General features: G+C 40.3%; 1 protein-coding gene across 3 annotated transcripts in view; it reads right to left on the bottom strand.

Moving 5' to 3' along the window:
* The window catches only part of tln2b (talin 2b), a 96650-nt gene that overhangs the window by 44493 nt on the left and 24390 nt on the right, over positions 1-27767 (bottom strand). For all 3 annotated transcript variants that reach the window (XM_085412220.1, XM_085412219.1, XM_085412218.1), the window contains exons 2-6: positions 11055-11231; positions 10870-10967; positions 10552-10681; positions 9744-9899; positions 9157-9299 (exon numbers count right to left, since the gene is read on the bottom strand). In XM_085412220.1, the coding sequence (XP_085268346.1) occupies positions 9157-9299; positions 9744-9899; positions 10552-10681; positions 10870-10967; positions 11055-11190 (663 nt within the window). In that variant the 5' untranslated portion in view covers positions 11191-11231. The remainder of the gene's footprint in view (positions 1-9156; positions 9300-9743; positions 9900-10551; positions 10682-10869; positions 10968-11054; positions 11232-27767) is intronic.

Raw genomic sequence — 27767 nt, forward strand, 5'->3', positions numbered from 1 at the left:
TGGTGTTAAGCAATCTAATGAAGGATTTTTTTTTAACCCTTATGTCTGTTTGGTGCTACTGAGATGTCATTTATGATTCAATACATTTTCAGGCTCTTTATAATATGTATACCTTTTAGGGTGACACAGAAGCAGAAGCCTTTCTGTATAATGCTTGTACCTGTGTGCTCCAGGGGGCAGTCAGCTTTGCCCCCTGCTCTCTCTCTTTCGAGTTCACTGTAGCAAATTTAATCGCCGCAAAGCTGAGAGGCCTCCATCCATGCTCTTAGCATTAGCATATCAGTACACAGCGTGGACTTGATACATTCTTACGTCCCATTACATCAATGAAACACTAAGCAGCAGCTCACTGCTGTAATGAGAACAACAATCTCCTCTACTCACAATCAAGTCTTTTCCCAAGTGCAATTCACTGTGGAGTACATAAGCTCTTGCTGGACACAGAAGACACTCTAAAATTAGCCCTCACACATGCCATTCACTCCGCTACACACTGTTCACTGTACACCGAGTTTTCCTTCGACCAGTTGGTTCACAAGTATTTAGAAAAAATATTTAGGTGGCAATTGCACCAGACGATCATGGAGAGGTATTACAATGTGTAAAGCATAGTTCATCCATCCATCCATGTGTGTGTGTGTACTGGTATTTATTAAGTAAATAACAAATTCATGTTTTTATACCTAATTTTGAGTGGGTATGTACACTGGAGTTGTCTGATAAGTCAGAAATTAATCAAGCGTAACATTAAACAACTAAAATAAGTAATTAATTAGAAAATAATAAGATGCTTTACAGTTTTTTCTGCTATTTTGTAAAACGGTAAATTTGAAAATTCATTCATAACAACCATAATTATATTTTAGCATTAAAAATATACATTTCATTAGACGTTGCGCATTCTGGTTGATTAACCGTTAAAGAAACATAAAAAATAATCTTGCTAATTATTTTTTGCTGTTAATTTAGAACAGCTGTGGCATGCACATGGTATTTCATTTATGTTTTTATTTAATTTTTCTTTAAACAAAATCTGATTTAGAAAAACTTAATGGGGTTTCATATCAGTGGATACTAAACCCTTACTTAAATGAAAGTGAAGGTTGACTGCAAATCCAAAGTATGCTCTTCACTGTTCCTCAACGCAATGAGATAAGGGAGTCAAATATTCAGCAGAGTAAATGTAACAGCTGTCACTCAGCCAGAAACCAAAGTGGGTTCATCCTCAATTGCTGTTTTGGCTCAGAAATGATGGCTCGACTCTCAAATAATCATCAATCAGAATATTACTGTTGGATAATATAACTTGTATAGTGAGGTAAATATCTGGTGTCACTGTATTCAATGTAAATACAGCATGCTGTTTAGCCTGTAGTCGTTTCATTGTGTACGTGCATTACTGGAAATTGACAGGCACACAGCTGCATGTGAGCTAGTGATGGCGAATTATGAATGAAGCTGATTTTTATGCATTTCATTACTAGTTTTATACTTTCTGTAAGAGCTGACCATTGATAAAGAATTAATTGACAGTGGCTGATTTCAGATTACCGGTAATGGTCACATTAGGCACAGAACCAGTCGGATAAATATTATACCATATTTGTAAAAAGGCAACAGAGTGAAGACAGACCCCGAATTTCTCGAAGCAGATATGGTAAGTGATACAAGAACTGGTTTTAGTGAAGCACAAGACATCAGAAGCTGTGACACATACAGCCTGAGGCAACAACGCTGAGGTCAACTGTTCCACTCTGGCCAAGCAGAGCAGACAGCACACATAGCCCCAAAAATAAATGATGGCAAAGGTATATAGTCAAATAGCAGTGCTTGACTGAAATATTAAAACCAGTTAAAAATAATGGATTCCTTTTTCCTCTTCTCTTTCTATATGTATTGTGCGGTAAAGGTTGAATTGACCCCTAAAATATCAGCATTATAACTGTGTTACATCCTGTAGAATATCAAGTCCTGAAGACAAATTCTTAACCTGACCCTGTGCTGAAATATGCCAACTTTTGACACATGTAATACATCTGATTAAGTGATCAAGGGTTAAATGTAAAAGCAAAACTCAGTGGGTGATACTATTGCTATGGAGATTTATGCTGGTTTTAGGATAAATACAAAGGGAGCGGTCAAGTGGTAAAGAAGATTACTCTTTTACTGGCAGAGCTTTCATTAATGTTTGTGTGAGAGTGCGTGTGCGCGCGCGTGTGTGTGTGGGCATAATAGGGTGTTTGAGTTTGAAATCATGTAAGCTTAAAATCATGAATACATATATGAGATCACTGCAAATATGCAGGAGGGTCCTGTCAAATAGTGACCAGCAATGATGTCATGAACTACATGAACAGTTACACAATAATAGTACAGAGTTTCTAAGAATTGCTGGAATTATGAATGACAGAGGGCGAAGAGGAACATTTGTAGGCTAAAAAAATTCAAAAAGGAACACTGAGAAAGAGCAAGAGCAGCCTGTGGTATGATCCACTCTTCTGGCTGTGTTCGGTCTTTTTAACACAATGACAAATTAGAGCTCCTGCCTTGTGCCGAGCCAAGTGCGTGCGCGCGTCTGTGTGTGTGTGTGTGTGTGTGTGTGTGTGTGTGTGTGTGTGTGTGTGTGTGTGTGTGTGTGTGTGTGTGTGTGAGAGAGAGAGAGAACGCGGGAAAGATAGACGGGGGAGGGCAAGAGCAGGGGGCGGAGTTGTTATTGTGAAAGGAAATATGAGCCTGTGTTGAGAGGAGAGCATGATACACACAGTGTTGTAATGTGTGCCAGGGTAACAGGGTGGGGATGTATGCGACTGTCAGAATGTGTAAGCGATGGAAAGGGAGTGGAGACAGAGAAACTGCAAAATAAGGAAATGGAGGGTACAAAAAAATAGAGGCAACAACAGGAACAGACAGATAGAAGGGAGGAGAGCATCTGTAGCAGACAGAGAGGGTGGATGGCAGGATGTCAATTCTGAACATATTCAAGAACTTCCAAGGAAGGAGGAACTGAAAAGACGGGAGAGTCAAATATAAATAACTATATATGTATAGATACATTTCAGCTGCGATATACATCTCTGCTGCTTTCAGAGATTATGCATTTTTGTGAGGGGGAGCATCCAATGCATTAACACTAGGAAGGCCCAGAGCCCAGCCATTTGGCTTTTCTACCTTTAAAACCCGGAGAGCAGCAAAATGGCTGGTAGGCTTTTAGCTAAGCTTTAGCTTCAGGCAAGTGGAAGCTAAATTGGCTAGTCATTCATATGTAAATTGGGTTGTTACCTGGGAATTCTGGAGGGAGGGGAGTGGGGGTGTGTGGATGAGGGGGTGGGGGAGCTGCTAAAAGCGGTGAGCTTCCTTTTGTTTCATCTTGATGCATTCTCAATCATCCAGGGAAACAAATCTCCAAAAGTCACCAACTTGGAGTGTTTCAGTTTGCCATCTTAGGGAGAAATCAACACACATGGGTGTATGTCCTTTGTTGCTGAGATTTATTGATAAAAACAGTACAAAAAATCAACCATTTGTACACATTTTTACAAATAATTATAAAAAGTGAGTGAGTACATTTCAACATTTTCAGCAATCACTCACAATCCTGGCACTGCCATGGTATCTGTAGTCTGCATTTACCTTGGCTTGGCTTCCTGATCAATTGTCCACTACCAAAAGGAAGCCAAGCCCTGTGATCACACCTTGTTTTGTTGTAAAGGGTGGCAGGGCTTGGCTTCCTTTTGGTAGTGGAGCATTGATCAGTCGTCCATTGTGGCATCAATGTGATCACACCTTGTTTTGTTGTAAAGGGTGGCAGGGCTTGGCTTCCTTTTGGTAGTGGAGCATTGATCAGTCGTCCATTGTGGCATCAATGTGATCACACCTTGTTTTGTTGTAAAGGGTGGCAGGGCTTGGCTTCCTTTTGGTAGTGCGTACGCTTCTATTGGGGTGAAAGGGAGACAGGTCCCCACCTGTTCTTCACGCCACACTGTGCCATCTTTCGCTGTCTCAGTCCCCAAACAAGCTCTCTTTTTAGGTGCAGAAGCAGTCTCCTCATCTGCAGTGTGAACAAATTCAAATTGTGAGCAATGGGAAGGTCCAGTATCTCCTCCTCTGTATCAGAATAATGTCTGAAATATCTTACTTACAAACTACATCCACTTACTTATTTGAAATGAAATAGGAAATAACATGAAATGCAACTAACCGGAAGACTGATCAGACAGCTCTGAGTCCGAATCCGGCTGAACTTGTAGGTCTTCTCCATCCGAGTCACAAGGGTCGACTTCCCTCAGGATCATTTCCAAGGCCTGCTGAGTGGTGAGTCTTCTCTGCATTTTCTTTCCTTGGAGAGGAGGTCCATACACCACAGAATTCTTCAGGGCAATGAAGGATTAGGCTAAGTGTAGTGAGATTGTATCATATATATAGGGCTTGGCTTCCTGATCAATGCTCCACTACCAAAAGGAAGCCAAGCCCTGCCACCCTTTACAACAAAACAAGGTGTGATCACATTGATGCCACAATGGACGACTGATCAATGCTCCACTACCAAAAGGAAGCCAAGCCCTGCCACCCTTTACAACAAAACAAGGTGTGATCACAGGGCTTGGCTTCCTTTTGGTAGTGGACAATTGATCAGGAAGCCAAGCCAAGGTAAATGCAGACTACAGATACCATGGCAGTGCCAGGATTGTGAGTGATTGCTGAAAATGTTGAAATGTACTCACTCACTTTTTATAATTATTTGTAAAAATGTGTACAAATGGTTGATTTTTGTACTGTTTTTATCAATAAATCTCAGCAACAAAGGACATACACCCATGTGTGTTGATTTCTCCCTAAGATGGCAAACTGAAACACTCCAAGTTGGTGACTTTTGGAGATTTGTTTCCCTGGATGATTGAGAATGCATCAAGATGAAACAAAAGGAAGCTCACCGCTTTTAGCAGCTCCCCCACCCCCTCATCCACACACCCCCACTCCCCTCCCTCCAGAATTCCCAGGTAACAACCCAATTTACATATGAATGACTAGCCAATTTAGCTTCCACTTGCCTGAAGCTAAAGCTTAGCTAAAAGCCTACCAGCCATTTGGCTGGTGGCGGGTTTTAAAGGTAGAAAGGTAGAAGCCTGGGCCTTCCTAGTGTTAACACTACTCTCGAGCTCTCCCTCAATCTCAGAGGGTACATCTGTACAGTATGTGTGTTTGTCTGGGCACTCCACACCCTGCTGTTCATCTCCAGATGTCAGTGGGGGGATTTCCTCCCTACTGGCTAGTGATGTGTTTCTGGAGTACATGTCTGTATATAGAAAAACATGTTTATTTGTTATTTGTTTACAATTAAAAGGTGATTTAAAGCTGCAATAATCAATATTTCATAGAAATAGTGGATTTTTAATAAAAGCCTTGTTTGTAGTGACAAACCCTGACAGGCTCTGTAGTTCCATTCAGCTTAATGGAGCATTTTAGCTTCTTTTAATTCCCTGTTTTGTTTTATACTGTGTGCGAATACTCTGCTTTTGATTTACGCTCGTTGCTCTCATCAGTGAAAGCATTTAGCATCAGCGTACATGCATGCTGATGCCAGAGCCATTCCCCGAGCTGCTTCACGTCCTATTAATTCCATTGTACGGAAATTGGCGGCATTTTGTCCAGAGGCTTGCAGCGCAGTCCCTCAGTAAACAGGAGTGAAGGGAGTTAAATAAATAATAATTTCTTTGTGCAAAAAGGGCTACAGTTTATTTCATATTTAGCAAATGTACACCTAATCTTTAGAATTAAAATAAACCAAACAATGCTAATCTCATTTTGTTTGTTTTGGTCTGACAGGAAAACCGAAATTTGCACATAAAACCTTATCATTCTTGTAACGGATGAACGGTTGCTTAAGGAATTAACACATGACTTCTGTCGACAACACATGATGTGTAATGTACTTGCATTTAGGCGAAAGTGCTAGCCACTGCACTCCAGTGGTATGCAAATGTTAGGTGTATAATTATGTAGCATGTACAACATGCTGTTGCTTGTCTAATGTGTGAAACCTAAATGGCTCATCCCATAAAGTGGTTTGTAGTGTCCCTGATAGAAAAAGAAAGGTATTTTATTAGTTTAAAATACTGTAAAAAATCTCAAACTTGAGCTATACTGCCTTAATCACATCTCTCCAGTTTTTTAATCCCATGAATGTTACATTTCATAGGGGGCACTACAGTGCTGCAGTGGTTAGCACTGTGTTCTCAAGAAGGTCTTGGGTTTGAATATACAGTGGCTTGCAAAAGTATTCGGCCCCCTTGAACTTTTCCACATTTTGTCACATTACAGCCACAAACATGAATCAATTTTATTGGAATTCCACGTGAAAGACCAACACAAAGTGGTGTACACGTGAGAAGTGGGAAAAAAAAAATCAGACATGATTCCAAACATTTTTTACAAATAAATAACTGCAAAGTGGGGTGTGCGTAATTATTCAGCCCCCTTTGGTCTGAGTGCAGTCAGTTGCCCATAGACATTGCCTGATGAGTGCTAATGACTAAATAGAGTGCACTTGTGTGTAATCTAATGTCAGTACAAATACAGCTGCCCTGTGACGGCCTCAGAGGTTGTCTAAGAGAATATTGGGAGCAACAACACCATGAAGTCCAAAGAACACATCAGACAGGTCAGGGATAAAGTTATTGAGAAATTTAAAGCAGGCTTAGGCTACAAAAAGATTTCCCAAGCCTTGAACATCCCACGGAGCACTGTTCAAGCGATCATTCAGAAATGGAGGGAGTATGGCACAACTGTAAACCTACCAAGACAAGGCCGTCCACCTGGACGAGCTGCAGAGATCTACAGCTCAAGTGGGGGAATCTGTCCATAGGACAACTATTAGTCGTGCACTGCACAAAGTTGGCCTTTATGGAAGAGTGGCAAGAAGAAAGCCATTGTTAACAGAAAACCATAAGAAGTCTCGTTTGCAGTTTGCCACAAGCCATGTGGGGGACACAGCAAACATGTGGAAGAAGGTGCTCTGGTCAGATGAGACCAAAATGGAACTTTTTGGCCAAAATGCAAAACGCTATGTGTGGCGGAAAACTAACACTGCACATCACTCTGAGCACACCATCCCCACTGTCAAATATAGTGGTGGCGGCATCATGCTCTGGGGGTGCTTCTCTTCAACAGGGACAGGGAAGCTGGTCAGAGTTGATGGGAAGATGGATGGAGCCAAATACAGGGCAATCTTGGAAGAAAACCTCTTGGAGTCTGCAAAAAACTTGAGACTGGGGCGGAGGTTCACCTTCCAGCAGGACAACGACCCTAAACATAAAGCCAGGGCAACAATGAAATGGTTTAAGTCAAAACATATCCATGAGTTAGAATGGCCCAGTCAAAGTCCAGATCTAAATCCAATCGAGAATCTGTGGCAAGATCTGAAAACGCTGTCCATCTAATCTGACTGAGCTGGAGCTGTTTTGCAAAGAAGCAAGGATTTCAGTCTCTACATGTGCAAAGCTGGTAGAGACATACCCTAAAAGACTGGCAGCTGTAATTGCATCAAAAGGTGGTTCTACAAAGTATTGACTCAGGGGGCTGAATAATTACGCACACCCCACTTTTCAGTTTTTTATTTGTAAAAAATATTTGGAATCATGTATGATTTTCATTGTCTGTGAAGGTTCTCAGTCATCCAGGTCATCGTAGTCAAAGGAGCTTGCAAAGAAAAGTGTCTGGACTTCTTTAAGTTGCTTGAAGACGTTTCACCTCTCATCCGAGAAGCTTCTTCAGTTCTAAGGTCAAATGGTGGGGAGTCCCAGATTTAAACCTAGTGGGAGTATCCCCCCAAAGAGGGACAAAAGGACCCCCTGATGATCCTCTAATAGCCTGAGCCAAGGTGGGAAACTGGGCGTGGGTCCCAATCAGCCAGAGTTTCGGGTGAGCTCATTGTGAAACCTGGGCCCACCTTATCATGCGAATTCCTGAGGTCAGATGGCCCAGGATGTGAGTGGGCGTTAAGGCGTCTGGGAAGGGAACTCAAAACTGGATTATAGATGGCAGAGAGTTGGTGTCGTAAACCCCCGCCTCTGTTCAAAGATGGTCGCTCACAGTGGACATAGATGGCTCTTTCACTCCTCTTTCAAACCATCTGTCCTCTCTGTCCAAAATGTGAACATTGGCATCCTCGAAAGAGTGTCCTTTATCCTTAAGATGCAGATGGACAGCTGAGTCTTGTCCTGTGGAGGTGGCTCTTCTGTGTTGTGCCATGCGCTTGTGAAGTGGCTGTTTGGTCTCTCCAATGTAGAGGTCTGGGCATTCCTCGCTGCACTGTACAGCATACACCACATTTTTGAGTTCCCTCCCCAGACGCCTTAACGCCCACTCACATCCTGGGCCATTCATTCCACTTCTCACGTGTACACCACTATGTATTGGTCTTTCACGTGGAATTCCAATAAAATTGATTCATGTCTGTGACTGTAATGTGACAAAATGTGGAAAAGTTCAAGGGGGCCGAATACTTTTGCCAGCCACTGTACTGGGAGGGTTGGGAGTCTGCTTGTTCTCCTGGTTTCGTTAACTGGCAATTCTAAATTGGCTGTAGGTGTGAATATGAGTGGTTATCTATCTGTGTTAGCTTTGTGACAGAGTAGCGACCTGTCCAACATGCACCTTGGCTTTTGCCCTACGACAGCTGGGATAGGCTCCAGCCTGCCTTAAATGAATTGGATAAGTGGAAGAAAGTGAATGGATGGATAGAGCTCTATCAGACCGTATTCATTATGCATTGTGAGCAATGCCAAGCAAACAGAAAGTTCTGAATAACTCTGTCCTACTACTATTTATAACTTTTTCTGCCGCAGACATTAGCCAAACAAAAATATTACTTTCATCATCCGGTGATCAAACTTTCCGTGTTGTTGTGCTGTTGTATTGTAAGAGCGAAGAAACAAGTCAAACCTGTCGGGACCACATCTAAGCTAACCACATTTCAGTCTGTCGGGGCCTGGTCAGAAGTTACAGGCACAAAGACGACACAGTTATTGGGTCCTGTGTCTGAAATATTTCATATGCTTGGTTATTATGGGCCTTACATTGGGGGGGGGGGGTTCGGGTCTCTCTCTTATTGTTCTCTCTTTTGCTATCTTATTATAAAGATGTGTGTAACAGGTTTACCTGAACATAGAGCAGGTTTAGCTGAACAGGATCCCGTGAATCCACATTCTGGTCTGAATAGAAGAACTTGCGCCTGAGCAGTAGAGTCTCACTTTCCTCCACCCCCTGTTCTCTGAATGTCCTGCTGTGGTCCAGCCAGTTCACTGCCCAATCAATACACATGCTCCATTACTAAATACATCAAAATGAACAGGCATTCAGTTTTACAAAGATGTTACTAGAGGAGGATGGTAATAGTGAAATTAACCAGGGATTTTGAGAACTGCAGACCCGTCAGCTTTGACAAAAAAATCTACCAAATTTAATACTGGGAAGTGAAAATCCTGACGGGCCGTGAAGAGTCTCATTTGCATTATTTTCTGCTGAGACGAAAGCTAGTTGAAGGTTGATTTATACATTTGCAAAAACATTTTTGGTGTCCTCTGGGGGAAAAAGATAACACAAAATTAATTAACTTTCATATGTCAATGCAATAAATTTGATTCGAGTGATAAAGTACACGTCCATATGATGGTGTTGAGTCAGATGGCTGCCGTAAAGCCATCAAGATTCCAGTAGCATTTTGGCTTTTTCAAGCTTGCACTCACAGTCGTCATCTGTGTGAAGTTTTGCTTTGAGCTTTTCCATCTTCCTTTCATCTCTCAGCAGCAGGGTCCTGTCTTTCTTCAGTGTCCCCATCCCATCCTCCTTCTTATCCTCTGGCACCTCTTGAATGAGGGAGTATTCCTCATAGTTGGTGATTCCTGAAAAGTTAGCCAGGGAGTTTTTTTTAGGAGGTGGAAATGCTTCAAGTAAGTGGTTCAATAATCACGACAGAGAAAAGCATCACTGCAATACTGTTGCAACTCTCTTTTTATCCATTTCTCTTTGCTTTGAAACAGAAGTTCAGGAAAGCTGGTATAGAGCCAGCAAAGTAAAATTGAAGCTGAAGAGGAGAAGAAGCCAAGCAGAAAGCCCTACTCTAAATAAACATTTTCCAATAAAGCTATCTGCCAGACACACATCCCTCTCTTCCTCACCCAATTAGGCATGGGAGCAGCTCATTGTAATTGAAATATACAGCTTAGGGAACACCTCTATGACAAAGAGTGACAGCATTTTCTGGGCATTAGGAAGAATACTTAAGTCGCTGATTAGAAACAAGCTTGTTTTATCCCGATGAATCATGTCCACATTGGTCTAAGCAAAACACCATTAGGACTTTATCAAGCATAGACAAATATGCTTTTCAAATACAAACTAAACAGCACATGATAACATAGTCTCCTAATGTAGCTGAAGATGAAGTCAGTGGTATGCCTTTGACTAAAAATAAAACAGAAGATGAATAATTTAAGCTTTGGGTGGTGGCATGACATGATTAATCTTCACCGAACTCATAGCACAGACACAAACCTATTCTACTGCATATGGTGACGAGCAGCTCGCCAACTGTTTTTGAGTCATCCACCATGATAGTTTTAATGGCACCATCCAGCATCTTGATCTTCTGTGGCCTTTGTTTCTTCTTATACTCCAAGACATCCTGAGAAAACAGCAAAGGAAACACGATGACATCCACAGCCCTACTAATCATCCTCAGCCGTAAACTGCCGCTTCCAGCAAGCTGGGAGGAATAAGTGTCTCGGCTTCCACTAGAAAATATAGATCACTTTAAGAACCCATAACTGACACTGACAGTTCTCCACCCAGGACTATATGACTAAATCTTACTCCGTTTCGCAGCATGTAGTAATCCAGGGTTCTTCCAGACTCGAGCCAGATTCCTTTCCTGGGATCATCGTCAGACAGGAAGAGGCCATAATCCGAGGCTGAAACAGAAAAAGCAACAGAGAATACAAATGTAGAAGCCCATAAAGTTCCATTATGTAACTCGGCTTCACCAATCATCCTCCAACCTTGTCCTGTCTGGGCTTCAGGGACTCTCTCTCTGATGATTCTGCAGGCATCATACACAGGGGTGGATGGTTCAAACTGCATCGTCTTCACCACATTGCACTGGCGCACGCAAATCTTCAACGATAAGGCCACCATCTTGGTGGGTAGTATAACGGCCTTGCGACCGACCTATACTCCTGGAAGACACAGAAGGAGAGATTGTGAAGTCATATCAATGCTCCAATGTGTTTGCGTCTATGTCAACAGGTCATTATTAAAACGCGCTCTCCAACAACACTCAGGTCAAAACTGTGAAAAGGAAATCTCAGGGGCCGAATAGAACACCTAAAGGCGCAGAACAAATCCTCACAATTACCTCCTGCGGGGGCATTTTTACCTGGAATTGAATGTGCATTGTGCTCTGCCTTAGCAGCTCATCATTTCTGAGTTGTTCTGATATTAAAGTGTTACCCCAAGAAGAGCTTCTGCCTGATTGCAGTATATGTAAAATTAGCTGAACTAAGGCAAGAAACATAACCTTTCAGGAGAAGAGTGCGGGGAAAAGAAGTGCAAATCTCTCTAATTGGCAAGAATAACGGAGACAAGTCAAAACACCCCCCACCCCTGCATCATTATTCTCACTTCTCCCTGTTCGCACTCTCCTCCGGAAGAAGACTTCAGTGTGAGACAAATCAGTGGGTGTCTTATCATTTACTGCTATTAGGGTGAGTCAATTCTGGTATTCTTAGGCGTGTGCAAAAAAAGGAAAGAGACTGAGTTCCTCCAGCTTTCCTTGACCTTCAATTTTACATAGAGATGAATGAAAAAATAAAACGACCTATAGCCTGGGTAGTTTATCGGCAATGGCCTGATAAATCCATTTAAACCTGGAGACATTCATACTGCTGATCTAAATATTATATATCCAGATATTTAGCTGAAAATCAAAAAGAGACACATTTATGCTCTGAATTAACACTTGACTATCTGATGTTTTTTTTGATTATATGTTCTAAAATGTACTGTGACACCAAAAGAATTTTTAGTATTTTATTCCATGGTTGAATATAAAGGCAAAAGTTCAAGTCTTCACACTGACAGGATTCAGACTTCAGCCACACTCGGAAACAATGAGTTTTTTTGTGCTGAGCCACAGTCCCCCTTTGAGTCGAAGCAGAGAAAGTCTGCGAAGTAAATTTTCTATAATGATGGCATGAATGAGACCGTCTGTGATGGAGCCTCTGTCATAGACGTGAGTTCCTCTCCAATAGCTCCTTTCCTTCTACGAGTTTTTCTTCAAACAAAGTGGAAAAGATGAGCACAAAGAAGAAGGGGTAATGGCGCCGCATGAGCTCTCCTCTATGCAGGCTGGTAGAGAAGTCCCACTGAGTTTTTGTCATCCAGCACTTCCACAGATACACTCTTCCAGACAAGCAGCAAGAGACCCCCAGACTGACGATACAGCAGGCTCCGTGGCATCTCCCACCACACGCTAAATATAAGGAGGGAGCAGAAAATGTTTGCATTTTTGTGGACGTTTCTCAAAACAGAGGCCGTCTCATCCAAAAAGCAACAGTTACCTGTGATGACAAATACTTTGTGGAGACTGGGTCTGCAGAAACAGTCGCTTTAGTAAGTTGTCAGTAGCATCGGTGACATCAGAGAGTAAGTAGTGCCGAAACCACATGATGAAATCCAGAAGGATAATGATAATCCCTGAGCTTACAGTAGTGTGAGAGAAAATTTTTCACTTAGATCCTCATGCAAACACTCGAAAGCATTCAACACTTCTTCAGTTCTGCTTTCGAGAAAAGATGAGACAAAACTCACAGTCATGGTGAAAAGAAAGCACACCCTCTGTCAGTGAAAACTCATCCTGGATTTTACGAGGCCTTAAAATTAGGTCAGTGCAGCCTGAGACGAACAACGCCTGACATATCACACTGTCATCGTTTGTTTAACTAACATTAAGGCAAAATGGAAATGCATTGTGTAAAAAAATAAGTGCACCTCATGATTCAGTAACTTGTAGAATCACCTTTAGCAGCAGTAACTTGAACTAATTATTTTTTAAATTACTTAATAAGTCTTGCACATCATTGTGGAGGAATTTTGGCTCATTCTTCTTTGCAACATTGTTTCAGTTCATGGAGGTCTGCAGCCATTCATTTATGCAGAGCTCTTCTAAAATCTCGCCACAGAATTTCAATCAGGCTGAGGTCTGGAATTTGACTTTTCCCACGAATAATTTTTCTGATTGTAGAATAATTCACTTCAAATTGTTTTGAGATGGTCTTATAACCCTTCTCAGACTGATGGGCAGCAATTGATTCTATAAGATCACCGCTGATGTTTTTCCTCCTTGTCATTGTGTTAATCCACTCCTGAATGCTGCAGTAAGCAAAATGCCAAAACATCTGCTCTTACAGTTGTGGCGACGCTGATAATTACTTAATGATGTGGATCTGATTAACAGCACCTGGCTGCTACTTAACCCTTTAAATTCCTATTTATTCTCAGCAGTAAGGATGTGCATGGACTGCTCCTGAATTTTGGTTTAGATTGTATAATAATGACACAGTGTAATATGTCATGGGTCATCTGAAGTTGTATTTATCTAATTCCAAGACCCACTAAGGACCAGACCATACTTATATGTGTCCTGGTACATAAAACCTTAGAATTTAAGGAGGATATACTTTCCTTTTTTATCAAGACTGTGTGTGCCTCTCTGTTCAACCTCATATTCTTGTATTTTATCACGCTCACTAAAACAGCACGGTAGACAAACATTTCTGTAATTTCATCTCCCTTGACCATCACTAGTCCATCAGCAGAGTCCTGCATTAGATTAGGTTTGTTTGCTCCTGCAAATATTAAGACATGAAAATGGCCAAAGAGCAGCTTGCTGGGGAGTCTGAACGTGTACAATTCAATAGAGATGATGGAAGTCAGGAGCCATCTGGAGAGGATACAGCTCTAATGACTGACTGTAACACCAGCAGCAGAGCAGAACCTGAGAGCTACAACTGCTTGGATTATTGCACAAGTCTGTCACAGAACAACTGAGGAGGTGGCTAGACAGAAAACAATATTGGGCCTAATCAGACCTGATTTTATAAATGCTTCCAAACAAAATGAAAAACCTGACGCAGAATGAGGCTTAAAAGAAGTGCGAATGACAATCCTTGAAGGATAACGTAACACTACGGCACATTGCTCTCTGAAATGATTGCTTTAGGTTGACAAAACCTTCTGAAAAAGAAACAAAAAAAAAAAAACAGTGGCACAATGATAAATAAATATATATTTTATTCATTTACAATAGCTTTTTCTTTGAGTATAAAATATTTCCACACAGTGCAACAGGAGTTTCAAGGTCACTCCACTGCAACTTACAACACTGGAAAGACCGAAATTATTTCTTTGAATTTTTTTCTGCTGCATTTGTAGAAAAGTCACAGAAATAGGCATGCAGATGCAAACCACTCTTATTCTACTTACACAATCAGCAGCTATTACTGTGAGCATAAAAAACAGCCACTCTGGGATAAAAGGTAGATTACAGGGCAACTCTAAACTAAGCACTGCTATTGTAAAGACCAACAATTAGATTTTAACAAGCTGGAATGCAAGTGAATGTAACTCTGGAGCGAAGCCGTCAGTAAAACAGCAGGTAGTGTAGCTATATAGTATGCATTATTATCTTCAGCCCATGGTGTATTATTATTTTGAAAGGTAGATGTTGTATGAATGGAGAGCTGAGAGTAATTCCCGACTTCAGCAGTTCTCAGGACTGTTCAAACAGCAGCATTAAAGCATATGTGCAATGAGAAAATGTTAACTGGCTAAACCGCTCCACACCCCACCTCCTCTGCCACCTCTTTACATCCTGCATTGACACTCAGCAAAACATCAGCCTTTTATCCCTGCCTGACTGAAAGCAAGGTCAGTTCCCTTCATGTCCACTGTATGCCTCTGGATACCATCTGGAGCACGGAAAGTTCAACAGCAGGGCATGTAATGGCAAGAGAGGGCCTTTTTAATCAGCTATGGAGTTAAATTCTATATCTCAGCAATTCACAAACTAAATTTATATTTAGCTCCACAAACTGAGAGCAACCAAGCTCAGATGTGTTACAAAGAAAACAGGCAATAATCAGCCACCATAAATACTGTACATCTTTATTATGACTTCATTTACAACAAACACAGTGCAGACTTTTTAAAATAGGCAATATTCAAAAGATAGCGTTTCATTTTTCACCTTCTCTTGAAAATGTAGCTATCAGGCTACTCCAAATATGTATATACACTATGGTATTCACTAAAGTTAGCACTGTAAAGTCAGCTAAAGCTAGCCGGTACACTGGTGAAAAACAAGCAATCAGAGGACAAATCAGTTAACATAATGACAAAAGTTGTAAAAGATCCTTATGAAAGGTTATTTAATTTAAATGGACTAGCCCTTGTATAGTGTCTTTCTACTCAGTTGAGCACTCAAAGCTCTTTCTACAGCTGTCTCATTCACCCATTCAAACACACATTCCATTGTTCGCACTCTGTTTGATCCATTGGGAGTAACTCAGGTCTGCTATCTAGGGTGCTTTGCATGCTTCTGCATGCAGACTGGAGAAGTCAGGGATCCATTCACTGACTGTCCAGTTGGTAGACAACACGCTATACCACTTGAGCCACCCCGTTTATTATATACAATCTTATATCATAATTACTTTTTGATTTGTTTTCCAACAAACTTTACAACAAAGTAGGAAATTCCTGCATACACTGCAGGATTTGCTCTTCAGGTTTGCCAACCTTTATATGCTTTATACATTAATAAAGTTAATATGGGAGAAGTTTTCAAAAGTCAAAGAGAAAACATTGGAAGACATTTTCTTGTTAGATGACATGGCTACTGAATTTAGCGTGGCCAGCTGGGCTTAGGGATAGCAGACTTACTTTGTGTTGAGCAGGCAGATGAGGTGTTGCAAATTCAAACAACAGAAAAGAAAGAAAAGAAAAGTACATTCTGGAAGCTCTTTGTAAGCCATCCAATGTTTCATGTATAAACACTGAAGTATGTCCCAAAAAGATGTAAAGCAACAGAATGAATTTCTGCATAGAAGCACCTCACTAAAGAAATTACAGATGATTTTGATTAGCAACTATAATTACATGCCTTCTTACAGTATCTGATTACAGCTACATTCATTCATTCATTCGTTCATTTTCAGGCACAACAAATACCTATATTGAACATAAAATGCACAAAACAAAAAACAAAAATTGCCTGAAAAAGGAGTGGGACAAAGAAAACTTATTAAATCCCACCCCTATACTCACTCAGCAACAAAAAAAACAATAAACTTCCCGCAGCTACGCCCATCATTGCATACAGATCCATCAACAGCCCCGGGCACATACAAGCATCTAAACAGCAGCTCGCAAACAACAATTAGAGCCTTCATAACTGAATACAGAATATATAAATTATAAATTGCATTACCACAGGTAACAGGCAGTAATAACTACAAGTAACAAACACATATACATATACATGCATATATATCTACACACACATGTAGATATATGTACATACATGCGCACACTTTTTTTTTTTTGGAATCCATACCAGCAATGGTAAGAGAACAGACATTACAGAGCACACTAAAAACCATCATTGAGTATACTGTGACCAGACCAACTGTTTGTAGAGAAATTTAAATCTATCAATCGAATATTTTTGCATTGTTTCAATTGTAAACTCAGACTGTTCCAGATTTTCACACCCCATACAGACACACGAAAACCTTTACGGGTTGTTCGAGTTCTGGGTAATTTGAATTCTCCAAAGCCTCTCACATTATAAACCTTTTCTCGAATTTCAAATCTAGTTTGTAAATTTGCCGGTAAAAGTTTAGTAAAAGCTTTATACAACCAGATCCTGGAATTTAAGTAACTTTGCCTGAAGAAAGAATTTGTGAGTATGATCTAGATAACCAGCCCTGTGAATAATACGCAGTGCTCGTTTCTGTACTGTGACTAATGGATTAGTTGTATTTTTATATGCATTTCCCCACACTTCCACACAATATGTAAGATATGGAAGAACCAGGGTACATTAATTTTATAATTCAATTACTCTATTACATATAACCAGTTACTCTCCAACACTAAAAACAATAAAGACTTCTTGGCAAGTGACCACTGGAGAGCAGCATGAGTTATGGTTTTTAACCTACCTCCACTGCACTTATATACCTTCATGCACCGATTACAAAATACCCTACCCCAACCACTGGCATTAGGCGACTAGAGACATGGTCGCTGTAGTAAGCTGAAATTGTGAAACTTCCTGTGCTGGCTGTGTGACTTCTATGCTGTAGCAGACAAGAAAACCAGAGATTCTGATGTCCATATGAAACAGACATTAAAGAAACAAAAGTAGCACCAATAAGGATCTCGAGCGGCCACTTCTTGCTGTTGCAAAACAACTGAGACCCTTTCCACAGTAAGATATGATGCATATTGTTGCTTTAATAGCCCCAGGTTATTCATCTGAAAATCACATGGAGCCACAGAGACACCCTTTGTTCAGCTGAAGCTAATATGGTACACTGATGCAAAAAAAATTAAATACTCAAGGAATGCCAAAAGAATGATGGGTGGGGCATATTTGCTCTATTCTTTGAAGGAATATATAGCTCAACAATACAGTAGTACACTAGGTTTACATGTCTTGCAGAGACTATATCAAATTTTGTATCAAGGTGTCCTTTCGCCCATTTCCATGCAGAAAGAAAGTCACTGCACCAATCTGAATGCAATTCAAATAATTAATAAGTCAAAGGCTTTCATCTAACCCTTATCATTTCCTCCACATGTTTCATAAATGAATTAATCATTGCTCATGCAGGACATAGCAATCAATGGACAGCATGATAAAGCTGCACTGACCCTTGCTATTTTAAGTTCAGCATGATTACTATGAACAAGCTGTTATAAGAGGTTTGCACAGTACTATTTTAACTAATGGGCTGGTAGTCAAGCAGTGCTTGTTGATTACGATTAAAAAAAGCATTAGACCCAGAGTCTAAAATGAGAGACATTCACAGTTACATCAACTTGTTTTTTTCCAGCTACATTTATAAAAGAACCTTGCAGCTGTAACCCATTGTGTGGACTATAGGATTTGCTCTTGGGTGATGCACACTGCTGTAATGCAATTTGTGGGTACAGATACTGACAGAAATTATGATTCTTGTCCTTGTTGTAAGAAGGGAGAGAACAGCTCCTCTTACACTAAAAATATCCAGTGAAGTAGAGCGTCCTCCAGCAGCTCTGCTTCAAAAGGATCCACAGCAGAAACAGAACAATACATCTAACACTTTCTCCTTTATTTTTAAAAGCAAATGGCATTCACTTACACTTGTAGCTGACAGGGAGTAAAAAAAAATTAAAAAAAATCTTTACAGTTCTTTATTCTATTTCAAGGTTAGACAAGCACTCAATACATTAGCTGGTAAATTGAGAACTTGGGCAAGTGCATCCTTATGCCAATTCTTCTAAGTTACACTGACATGTCATTACGTTAGGAGGTCCAGCAGTTTGGACTCAGTACAACACAGAAAATATTCTGAATGTACCATCCCTCATTTAGAGATTTGAAGAATTGGCTTCCTAATCAATGGAGGCAGAAACAGCTTCTGTAGGAGGAGAACTCCACCCTCCCAGCTGGACTCAGTCAACCAGTGAGTTGGTCCTTTAGTCAATCAGTCAGTCAGTCAGTCCTTGAGCCATTCACTAAGTTGGGAGACTGACTGTGAGTTGGCCTGGCTTCGCAGTGGGAGCGGTTAACTGTGGCTCGGGCAGATGTTGCCCAAACATTTTTATTTTATGACATACACTGATGGATACAGATCAGTCCCCAGCAGAAAATCTTACCCCACAATGATTTCATTATCATTGTCAAGCACAGTTTTAGCCATAAATCTCTTAATGAGAATTTACACTAAGTGGCCTCTACTCCACTGGCCTACATCTGCTTTTTGTCTGATAACAACTATGGCAGACAAAGTGATGCAATAACATGAAATGGGAACTATGTTGGGAGTCAGTAGTTCAGCGTTGTGAAATTTCAAACGAACATAAAAATAGAGCAAAAGTGATGTAGAAAATTTCCTTTAAGTACCAAAATTTAGAAAAATATTTAATTATTTAAAAATGGTAATAATTAAAATCTGCTATCCACTACCCTGTTAATGAGCAGCACTTAGCTCATGCCGAGGAGTGAGTAACAAGTAAATTCTTTACAGATTTATCCAATGTCACAGATACATATTTGGGTACGTGATCGCTGTATTTATGATTATTACGACTATAAAATACAGAACAGGTGTTTGTCAAGTACATTCAACCACTCAATCCACGCAGGTGTGCCTATTATGCACTGCTCACTGCCGACCATATGGTGGGTTTGAGGGTTTCCAGATTGAACATATTTTTCTATGTTCAGTCTGGAAAGCATTAATTCTACACAATTAAATCCAGAATATAATTTAAAACCAGAAAAATACAATGGATGTTTTTTTGTTTGTGTTTTAATAATCCACAAATATAGTTGAATTATTCTAATTTGCCCAAGAAAAAAAAAAAAAAAAAAAAAGCACTTCAGCATTGTAAAAAGCATTTCATCAGAAAGCTCATGCTGATCTTAATAATCAAACTTGTTTTTACTGTTAGTATCACTACATAGATGTTTCAGCTCAAGTAGCATAGGCTTGGTGGCCAATGAGTAACATATGGCAAGAGGCTGGATTTACCCTGGACAGGTTAGCAGCCCATCACAGCTCTAACATGGAGACTTAACCATCCCCGCTCACATCCACACCTATGTCAAATTTAGAATCGCCAATTAACCTGACACGTAAGAGGAATCCAGAGTATCCCCAGGAAACCCCCACACACACACAATGCAAACATGCAAATGTCCACATGGAAAGGTTAGACACGCTGTAGTCAGCCAAAAACTAACATGTTCTTCTCCTGATATCTACTGTACAATCAATAAAAATAAATAAATAAAGAAACATTTAGATTCCTCAAATCAGTCAATATTCAGAACCTCAATGAACTTTGCGGCAGAGTTCAAAAGCCCAAACCTTCTCACCAAAGTTATCATGGAATTTTGGATTTTTACCAAGAGTTCGTCCATTATTAACAGTCAGAATCAGTGCAAAGCCACCAATACAGAGATCAAGTAATATCCAAGCATCATTTTGATCAGTCAAAACCAAACTTGAATTGTGACTCAGGGTTAAGTAAATACAAACAAATACAAGGCCCACCATCTAAAGGAATCTTTAAGAGAACTGACACAGATGAACTCTTACAGAAATTTAGTTTTAGCTTATTACAGCTAGTTGAAATCAGTGTAGAAGATACATATTTCAATAAAAGTAAAAAAATAATATTGAAATGGCTGTATTGGCTCAAACACTTTCTAGATCTTGTCAAAAAAACAAAACAAAAAACATCTCTCTTCTCGCTGTACAGGCTGGTGCCTACTGCTTTGCCCTCTGATTGCTGCTTTCAGCTATAATCTTGTGTTTAGTTGCTGCTCACAGAAAGAAAACCAAAAAAAAAAAGTATTGCCTCTCAGTTCTAACATCTCATCTCTGTGGTCCCAGCGGCCAGCACAGGTAAAAGAACGACACAAGCAGACTGCTTTTCATTTTATGTCAAAAAAGGACAGTTTCATTCTAACAGTTTCAACAGGTACCTCTAAACAATCTGGGCTGATCACAGTTTGTCACTTGATGGACATCTCCTACTTCACATATGCATTTTTGCACTCATACTTTCAGTTTTTGATGGCATCACCCTGCCATTTACGCTGTCATCTGAGACGTGTCTTGTGTGCAACAGTAATAAAACTGAGTTTTGTTATGCAATCAACTACCTCACTCAGCTCATCGGAGGAGATATAATGGATGGAGAAAACCTCATTTTCTGCTGTATAAAATGAGGTTTGTTTAATTAATGAGGGTCACTTCAACATGGGACAACGGCGACACTTTAGACAGAACATGAGCACCAACAATAACTGATCTGCACTACATTCCCAAACGTATTCACTTACCCATCATTGAACTCAGGTATTCCAATCACTTCCTTGGCCATAGGTATATAAAATCAAGCACCTTGGCATGCAGACTGCTTCTACAAACACGTGTGATAGAATGGGTCGCTCTAGGGAGCTCAGTAAATACTGTGATAGGATGTCACCGGTGCAACAAGTCACTACTATATATCCCACAGTCAACTGCTATTGGTATTATAAGAAAGTGGAAGCAAATGAGAACAATGGAAACACGGCCATGAGCGCGGTCATTGCAGAGTGTGCAGAGGTCGCCAACTTTCTTTCAGATTCGCTCAAGACCATTGCATAGAGAGTTTCATGGTTTCCACAGAAACAGCTACACCCAAGCCGTACACCCTAAACTTAATGCAAAGCTTTGGATGCATTGGTGTAAAGCACGCTGCGATTGAACTCTAGAGCAGTGGAGATGTGTTCTCTGGCGTTACAAATCAAGCTTCCCTGTCTCGCAATCTGTTGGATAGTCTGGGTTTTGGCGGTTGGGAGGACAACTTGTCTGACTGAACTTTGGAAAGTGGAAAGTTTGTTGGAGGGGCGATTATGGTGTGGGGCTCAGCCCTTTAGTACCAGTGAAAGGAACTCTTAATGCTTCAGTATACCAAGATATTTTTGAAAATTTCATGTTCCCAAATTTCCGGTAACAGTTTGAGGTTGGCACCTCCTGTTCCAACATGATTACACACCAGTGCACAAATAAAAATCCATAAAGACATGGATAAGTGAGTTTGGTGTGGAAGAACTTGACTGGCCTGCACAGAGTCCTGAACTCAACCCAACAGAACACTTTTAGGATGTTCTCACATATTAAACCCTATGGATTAAAAATGGGATGTCACCTTAATGAGCAATACAAAGTCAAATAAACAGTGTTTTTGTACCTCTAACAGGCACAACTGGATTTTATCCAGATCTTAATGTCCTTTTGATAAGCTTGAATGACATCAGCAGAATGGGCGATCCTAGACAGATCTTAACTCTCGACTGTAATTTGTGACCTTTAGCAAAACGCTGATGAATGCTAAGTTGATGCCAACTTAGTCAATGAGACAGTACATGCCGCTGAGCCCTGTGCAAATTGAGGGTCACACAGAAGAAAAGGGCAGAGTCAATTTGAATGAACCATTTCAACTACTGCTCTCTAATAACACCCTGTATAGTATGCAACCTTTCTAAACACAAAATAAATTTCAGTACACAGCAAAGTTAAACCGAGTCAGAGGGTGTGTTCTTATAGATTCTTTCATCCATATTTTTCAAACATTCTGCTTTGATAGTAGGAATACAGTATATACCAGTGATAAACTATAACACAATTTTAGAACTGGGAAGATTAAGGGGTAGCAAGGAAAAACTCCACAGATGTGACAGTAATTAGTGGAAGAATAAGTAAGTACAAGGCCGACACGGCTCATGAAATCCTTGCATCACAATTATAAAGGTCACAATTAAGATGCCAACCCCACTCTAAGTTTCTCAACACCAGTTTCTCTCCTCCCTTCCAACACCATACACCAGCATCAAACATATGACGTCTTTCCAGCTTGCAAGAGCTGTCTGCTAATCAGACAACTGATAATGACAATACTTGTTAAAAAATGAACAGCACAATTTTTTAATGACAGAAAAACAAATGAGATGGGATCGTGTCTTTTATGTTTGATGATGGCTGCACAGAGCTTGAGACATATAACACATGGTGGCACACCCGGACTCTGTATGCAAACCCTACAGACTTCACATATTTAAATATTCAAAAATGAATCACCCTCCAGTGGACAATCAAAGACAGCAGTATTAGAGGATTAAGTATTAGACTGCACTCTCACGACTCTTGCTCCCATGATCGCTCAGTATGTTCTGCCTGGAGTCTCATATCCTCCAAATCAGGTGACTCCAATCTTCTGTCTGCGCTGCCTCCCAACCACTGAGTCACTTTCTCATACTTCAGTAGCTGGCAGTTGCCTACTACCACTTGCATGCTGATTACAGTATCAAGAGCAGTGAAATGGAACATATGCTGGCTGCGCTCCAAAGTGTGATACAGTGAGGGACTCTATCAGCATTTTATATCCTCTGGCATGCTGTAAGGAAGGGATCTTGACACAATGGTAGAGATTCGTTGTTCTGGCTCTTCAAGCAAAACAAAACAAAGGAAAGCAAAGGAAACACGCTCTAGCTAAGGGCATCATCAGTAGAATAATTAGTCCAGTTGTAAAGTATTAACCCTTAACCCTTATTAACATAATAGTAATAATAATTACTGAACTCACTAATAGTTACTAATATGATTGTAGTGTATGCCTGTCTGTTCCCGAAGTCCTAGACACATTTTTATCGAATTAGAACTTAGTGTTTTAACTGCGTAGGGCAAGACGATTATCAACATCTCTGTTCAAATCCTTACAAATTACATGCATTGTGTGTAGTAGCTGATATCAGAACACACTGCGACATGAGCGAAGAAAAAAGGGACCACAGGTCTGGTAATAACCAACTGTAGGAGGAGTTTTGCTAGTAATAATAATAATCAAAATGGTCTGTGTAAGTGTAATATCTACTGTTGACAGTGCAGTGAGTGAAACTATGTAGTTATGCGAGAGGAGGTTCAGGGAGAGGCTATGTTGTTGGCCCATTGTTTCCAGATCACCAACTCTGCCCAAGTTGCCATGGCTGCTGGCGTGTCCACCTTTTCCTGGACATATAAGGCTGGACAGCAGCAGAAGGAGCAGTCACCATCACCCCCCTGCCCTCTGGTCCAAGGCTGCATCTTCTTCTGCGGTCATCTGGGTGTAGGATAGTCTGCAGTTATTTAAGGAATTTAGGTAAAGCTGGCTTTTAAATGTCAACTAGACGAGCGTCTAAGCGTGAGCGTCAACAATTTAAGGGCTGCTTCTTCTGTGTACGCGACTATGCAATCCTGGCTGATCCACAGGGCCTCGCGGCTATCCTGTCACAAGTACGTTGAGATGTTAAGCAGAAAAAGAGATTGAAGGAGTTGACTTTGATTCACTTTGATAGAGCATGTCTGAAAAATGAAAACACCTTTCAGTGAGAGTGTCATTTCAGTTTCGCTGCTTTGTTGAAGGTTCTGCGGAGAAACATAATATAGTATTATGTGTGGAGAGCTGAGCTGTGAGAATGAGAGACTGTCTGTGAAATCGCCTAGTGGTGCATTGATCCCTACAGTATAGTGAAGAAGATGTACATGCACAAAGACTGCCAGACGCACAACGTACAGAGAAGGCCCTTAAGTGAGAACCTTTCCCCTCCAGTCAATAATGAAACAGCTTTCATTAGTGCAAACTCTCCAAAAACGATGAATGATTGGTCAATATCTCAAATGAAACTAAAAATTTAGAGCAAACTGTGGAAGACCAAGGCAAACAAGAAAACCCATTATTTAGTTAGCTTGGGAGTACATTCCAGGCACTGTATTGTTGTGTGACTCCTCGCAGCTTTGTTTTTCTCTCAGCAAGGACTAAAAGCACTGGAGAATCAAATGTTTAAATTGGCTGGGGAAGGTGTATACAACAATGTGCCCTCACACAAGCACTGTACACTTCAGAAAGTTCTATGAGAAGAGGCTGAGTGCAGGAGACCCGCTGACAAATTGGGAGACTTTTTGAAGAATGTTTTTGAAGCACACAGAAACAGCAAACAGAAAAGGGCAAATTTCAGATTTTTGTATTCGACAAAAGTATTTACAGAAACTTCATAGCCCTCAAAAGTCACAACAATATTTTCTTTAGAAAAAGGCATTTTTGATTATATATTAAAAAAAAAAAAAACAAGAAGAAGAAGGGGAAGGGGAAGGGGAAAGAGTTCAGTGTATTACCCTCATATTGTTATAAGACTAGAAGTGCAGACAACACCTACTCTCTGGAGTTCCAACCCTAAACAAAAAATCTTTTTGATTAGCTGAAACAAACATCTCTGGCTTAAATCCACATCAGAAACATCTGGTCAACTAACCACCCTCCCACACACAGCGTGGAAATCTTTGGCATATTGTGCAACACGGTCAACTGATGAGAACCATGCTGACTGTTTAAAAGCCTTTTTTGTGTGTGCTCAGCGGGGCAGAGGAGCATCACAGACATGGACCTTCGCTAAGATAGGGAAGCCACATGCTATGGAGTGGAGCATTTAAGGGATGCTGCCATGCTTAGTTAAGGGCTCACAGACTCCATATTTCATGCTCTACATCTGCTGGTTGCCATGGAAACCCTGGTTTTGGGAATTTCTCAGGTCAGGTGGCTTTTGTCAGCTCCAAAGCAGGAAAAAAAATGGGTGCAGTGTGCTTAAGAAATCAATTGATAATAAAAAAAAGAGAAGTAGTTCTTAGGATGGTAACTGAACTTACTTGAATGGCTTCGCAAACACTCAGTGTTTTAAGAGACAACCCATCACTGCCACAGACCAGCTGAAGTGCGTCTCAAACACTTTTAGTGAACTTTTATGCAGCTTCTCGCAAGGAAGGCAAAACACAAACAGCAGTAAGAGTTCAAGAATTTCAGGAGAAACCAAGGCATAAACAGGAGAGGCAAATGCAGGGCAAACACTATTATTTCTCTGAATTACAGCTTTTGTGACTCATACAACTATAACTAACAAAAACCAAAGGCAACAATTTTTCTCTGCTTTATACAGTCAACTATATTCCACAGGTTCTCTACTATTTTTGCAGATTTGTGAACACATTAAAGACTCATGTGTTTTTTTATCTGTTGCATTCTTGCAGATTGCTCCAGATGTACAAAAAACACAGTTCATTTCACAAAGCAGGATTTTCTATTTACTAAACTAAACCACAATAAATGGGTCAGAAACTCAGAACACAGAAAAGAATGGGCGTGTATGAGAAAGGCTTTACAATTACAAGCTGGTCATTATGACAGCATGGGTGCATTTGGATACCCCAGTGTGGGTTTCATACAAACAGAAGCAGCAGGAGCCGATCATTAGAAGCAGGCGTCTGCAGGGCTGGGTCCCACAAGCTCAGTCGGAGCTTGTGTGAGAGGTTCTCCTTCTCACTGGGGAAGTCCAGAGGAAACATGCCATAAGCCAAGCACTCCCCAGTTCTCCTCTCTTTAACCTGATTACCGTAATGAGCTTAGAGACTGTTGGATGCACAACATCTAATGTGGATGTAGACAAACAACACTGCACTCCCTGACTCTCACTCCTAGCTGAATGCAAAGCACATCATCATGCTGCAACCCTCTGTAGCTAGATGGCCCATTAGCCAGAAAGTGTTAGAGACAGGCGGATCAGAATAGGAAACTGCAATTTTCTCCTGAAGGTGAAGCAAGAGGTAAATCATCGAGAAGCTGTCAAAATGCAAATAAATGATCCTTTTCCCCAAAAAGGTATAAATATATGTACCTGACTATTACAAATCATTCCCAACTCAGTGCCTGCAATAAATAAATAAATGCTGAGTTTACTATTATTTGGTCATCTTAGTCATATAAAGTTATGAATAATGATTTCATTTCCTAGGTTTATGATCATGCTTTCACTATACACACTTACCGTGCCTGTGCAGAAAGTTTAAAAAAGTTTAGTAGTTACTTCATCCCATCAGGTTTGTGATTGCATTTGCAATGTAGTCTATGTGACTCATGCAGTAAGAAAATGTAATTCAAAATGTAATTATAGTACTTCATCAAAAACAGAAGAACATAAGAACACATTAAGAAGGAACAAAGTTTAGGAGATTAAGGCACAGCTGTTCATTCTCAGCATTTCACTTTTCCAGAGTTGACAGCATGTTTGAGCAACAGTGTGGGGGGTCCACAGAAATACGTTTTACTTTCATACTATTCAAATAATTATAATGTTATATATAATGTAATTTATGTCATATATTTAATAAACAATATAAATTTCATATATTTTGAACTGGTGAGGCAAAAGAAATAAGATTTTTTTAAAATGGGTTAAATTTTACTCAAAACATATGAACCACTATTTATAAAAATGCAAATACACGTATAAAAGAACAAAAGAAAAATCTATAAAAGAGTTAAACTGATGGCTTCATCAAACCGAAACTCAGCTAACTAAAACTGACCAAACTCACAAGAAACAACACACAAAAGGGAGAAAACCTCTATACATTAACTAGAGGAAAGGACATGAAGGTAGATACTTATTTTAGGAACAACTAGTCATTATTATTTCTCACTAATAAGAAAAAGTCTGATAGGCTGTTACACAACATATTTAGTTTCAGGGAAGCTATGTTTTCATGGAAGATGTGATTTTTGGCAAATTCGTATGCAGCAAAACAATCATAGTTCCTAAGAAAATGACATCATCAACGGACATCAAACCCTGACACCTTTCCCAGGTCGCACTGCTAGTGCATTGACAATTAACCTAACCAATCCAATTAATCTATCCCCAAAAAACTGCATGTCTTTGGACTGTGGGAGGTAGCCGAAGTACCACACGAACACGGGGAGAACATGCAAGCTGCACACAGAAAGGCCCTGGCCTGATGGTGGAATTGAACTCAGGACCTTCTTGCTGTGAAGCTAACCACAGTGAAAATTATTGCAATGCG

This window comes from Rhamphochromis longiceps, linkage group LG7 (assembly GCF_057381845.1).
Source record: "Rhamphochromis longiceps isolate RC_006_pf linkage group LG7, R_longiceps_female_GT1.1, whole genome shotgun sequence".
Lineage (NCBI taxonomy): Eukaryota > Metazoa > Chordata > Actinopteri > Cichliformes > Cichlidae > Rhamphochromis > Rhamphochromis longiceps.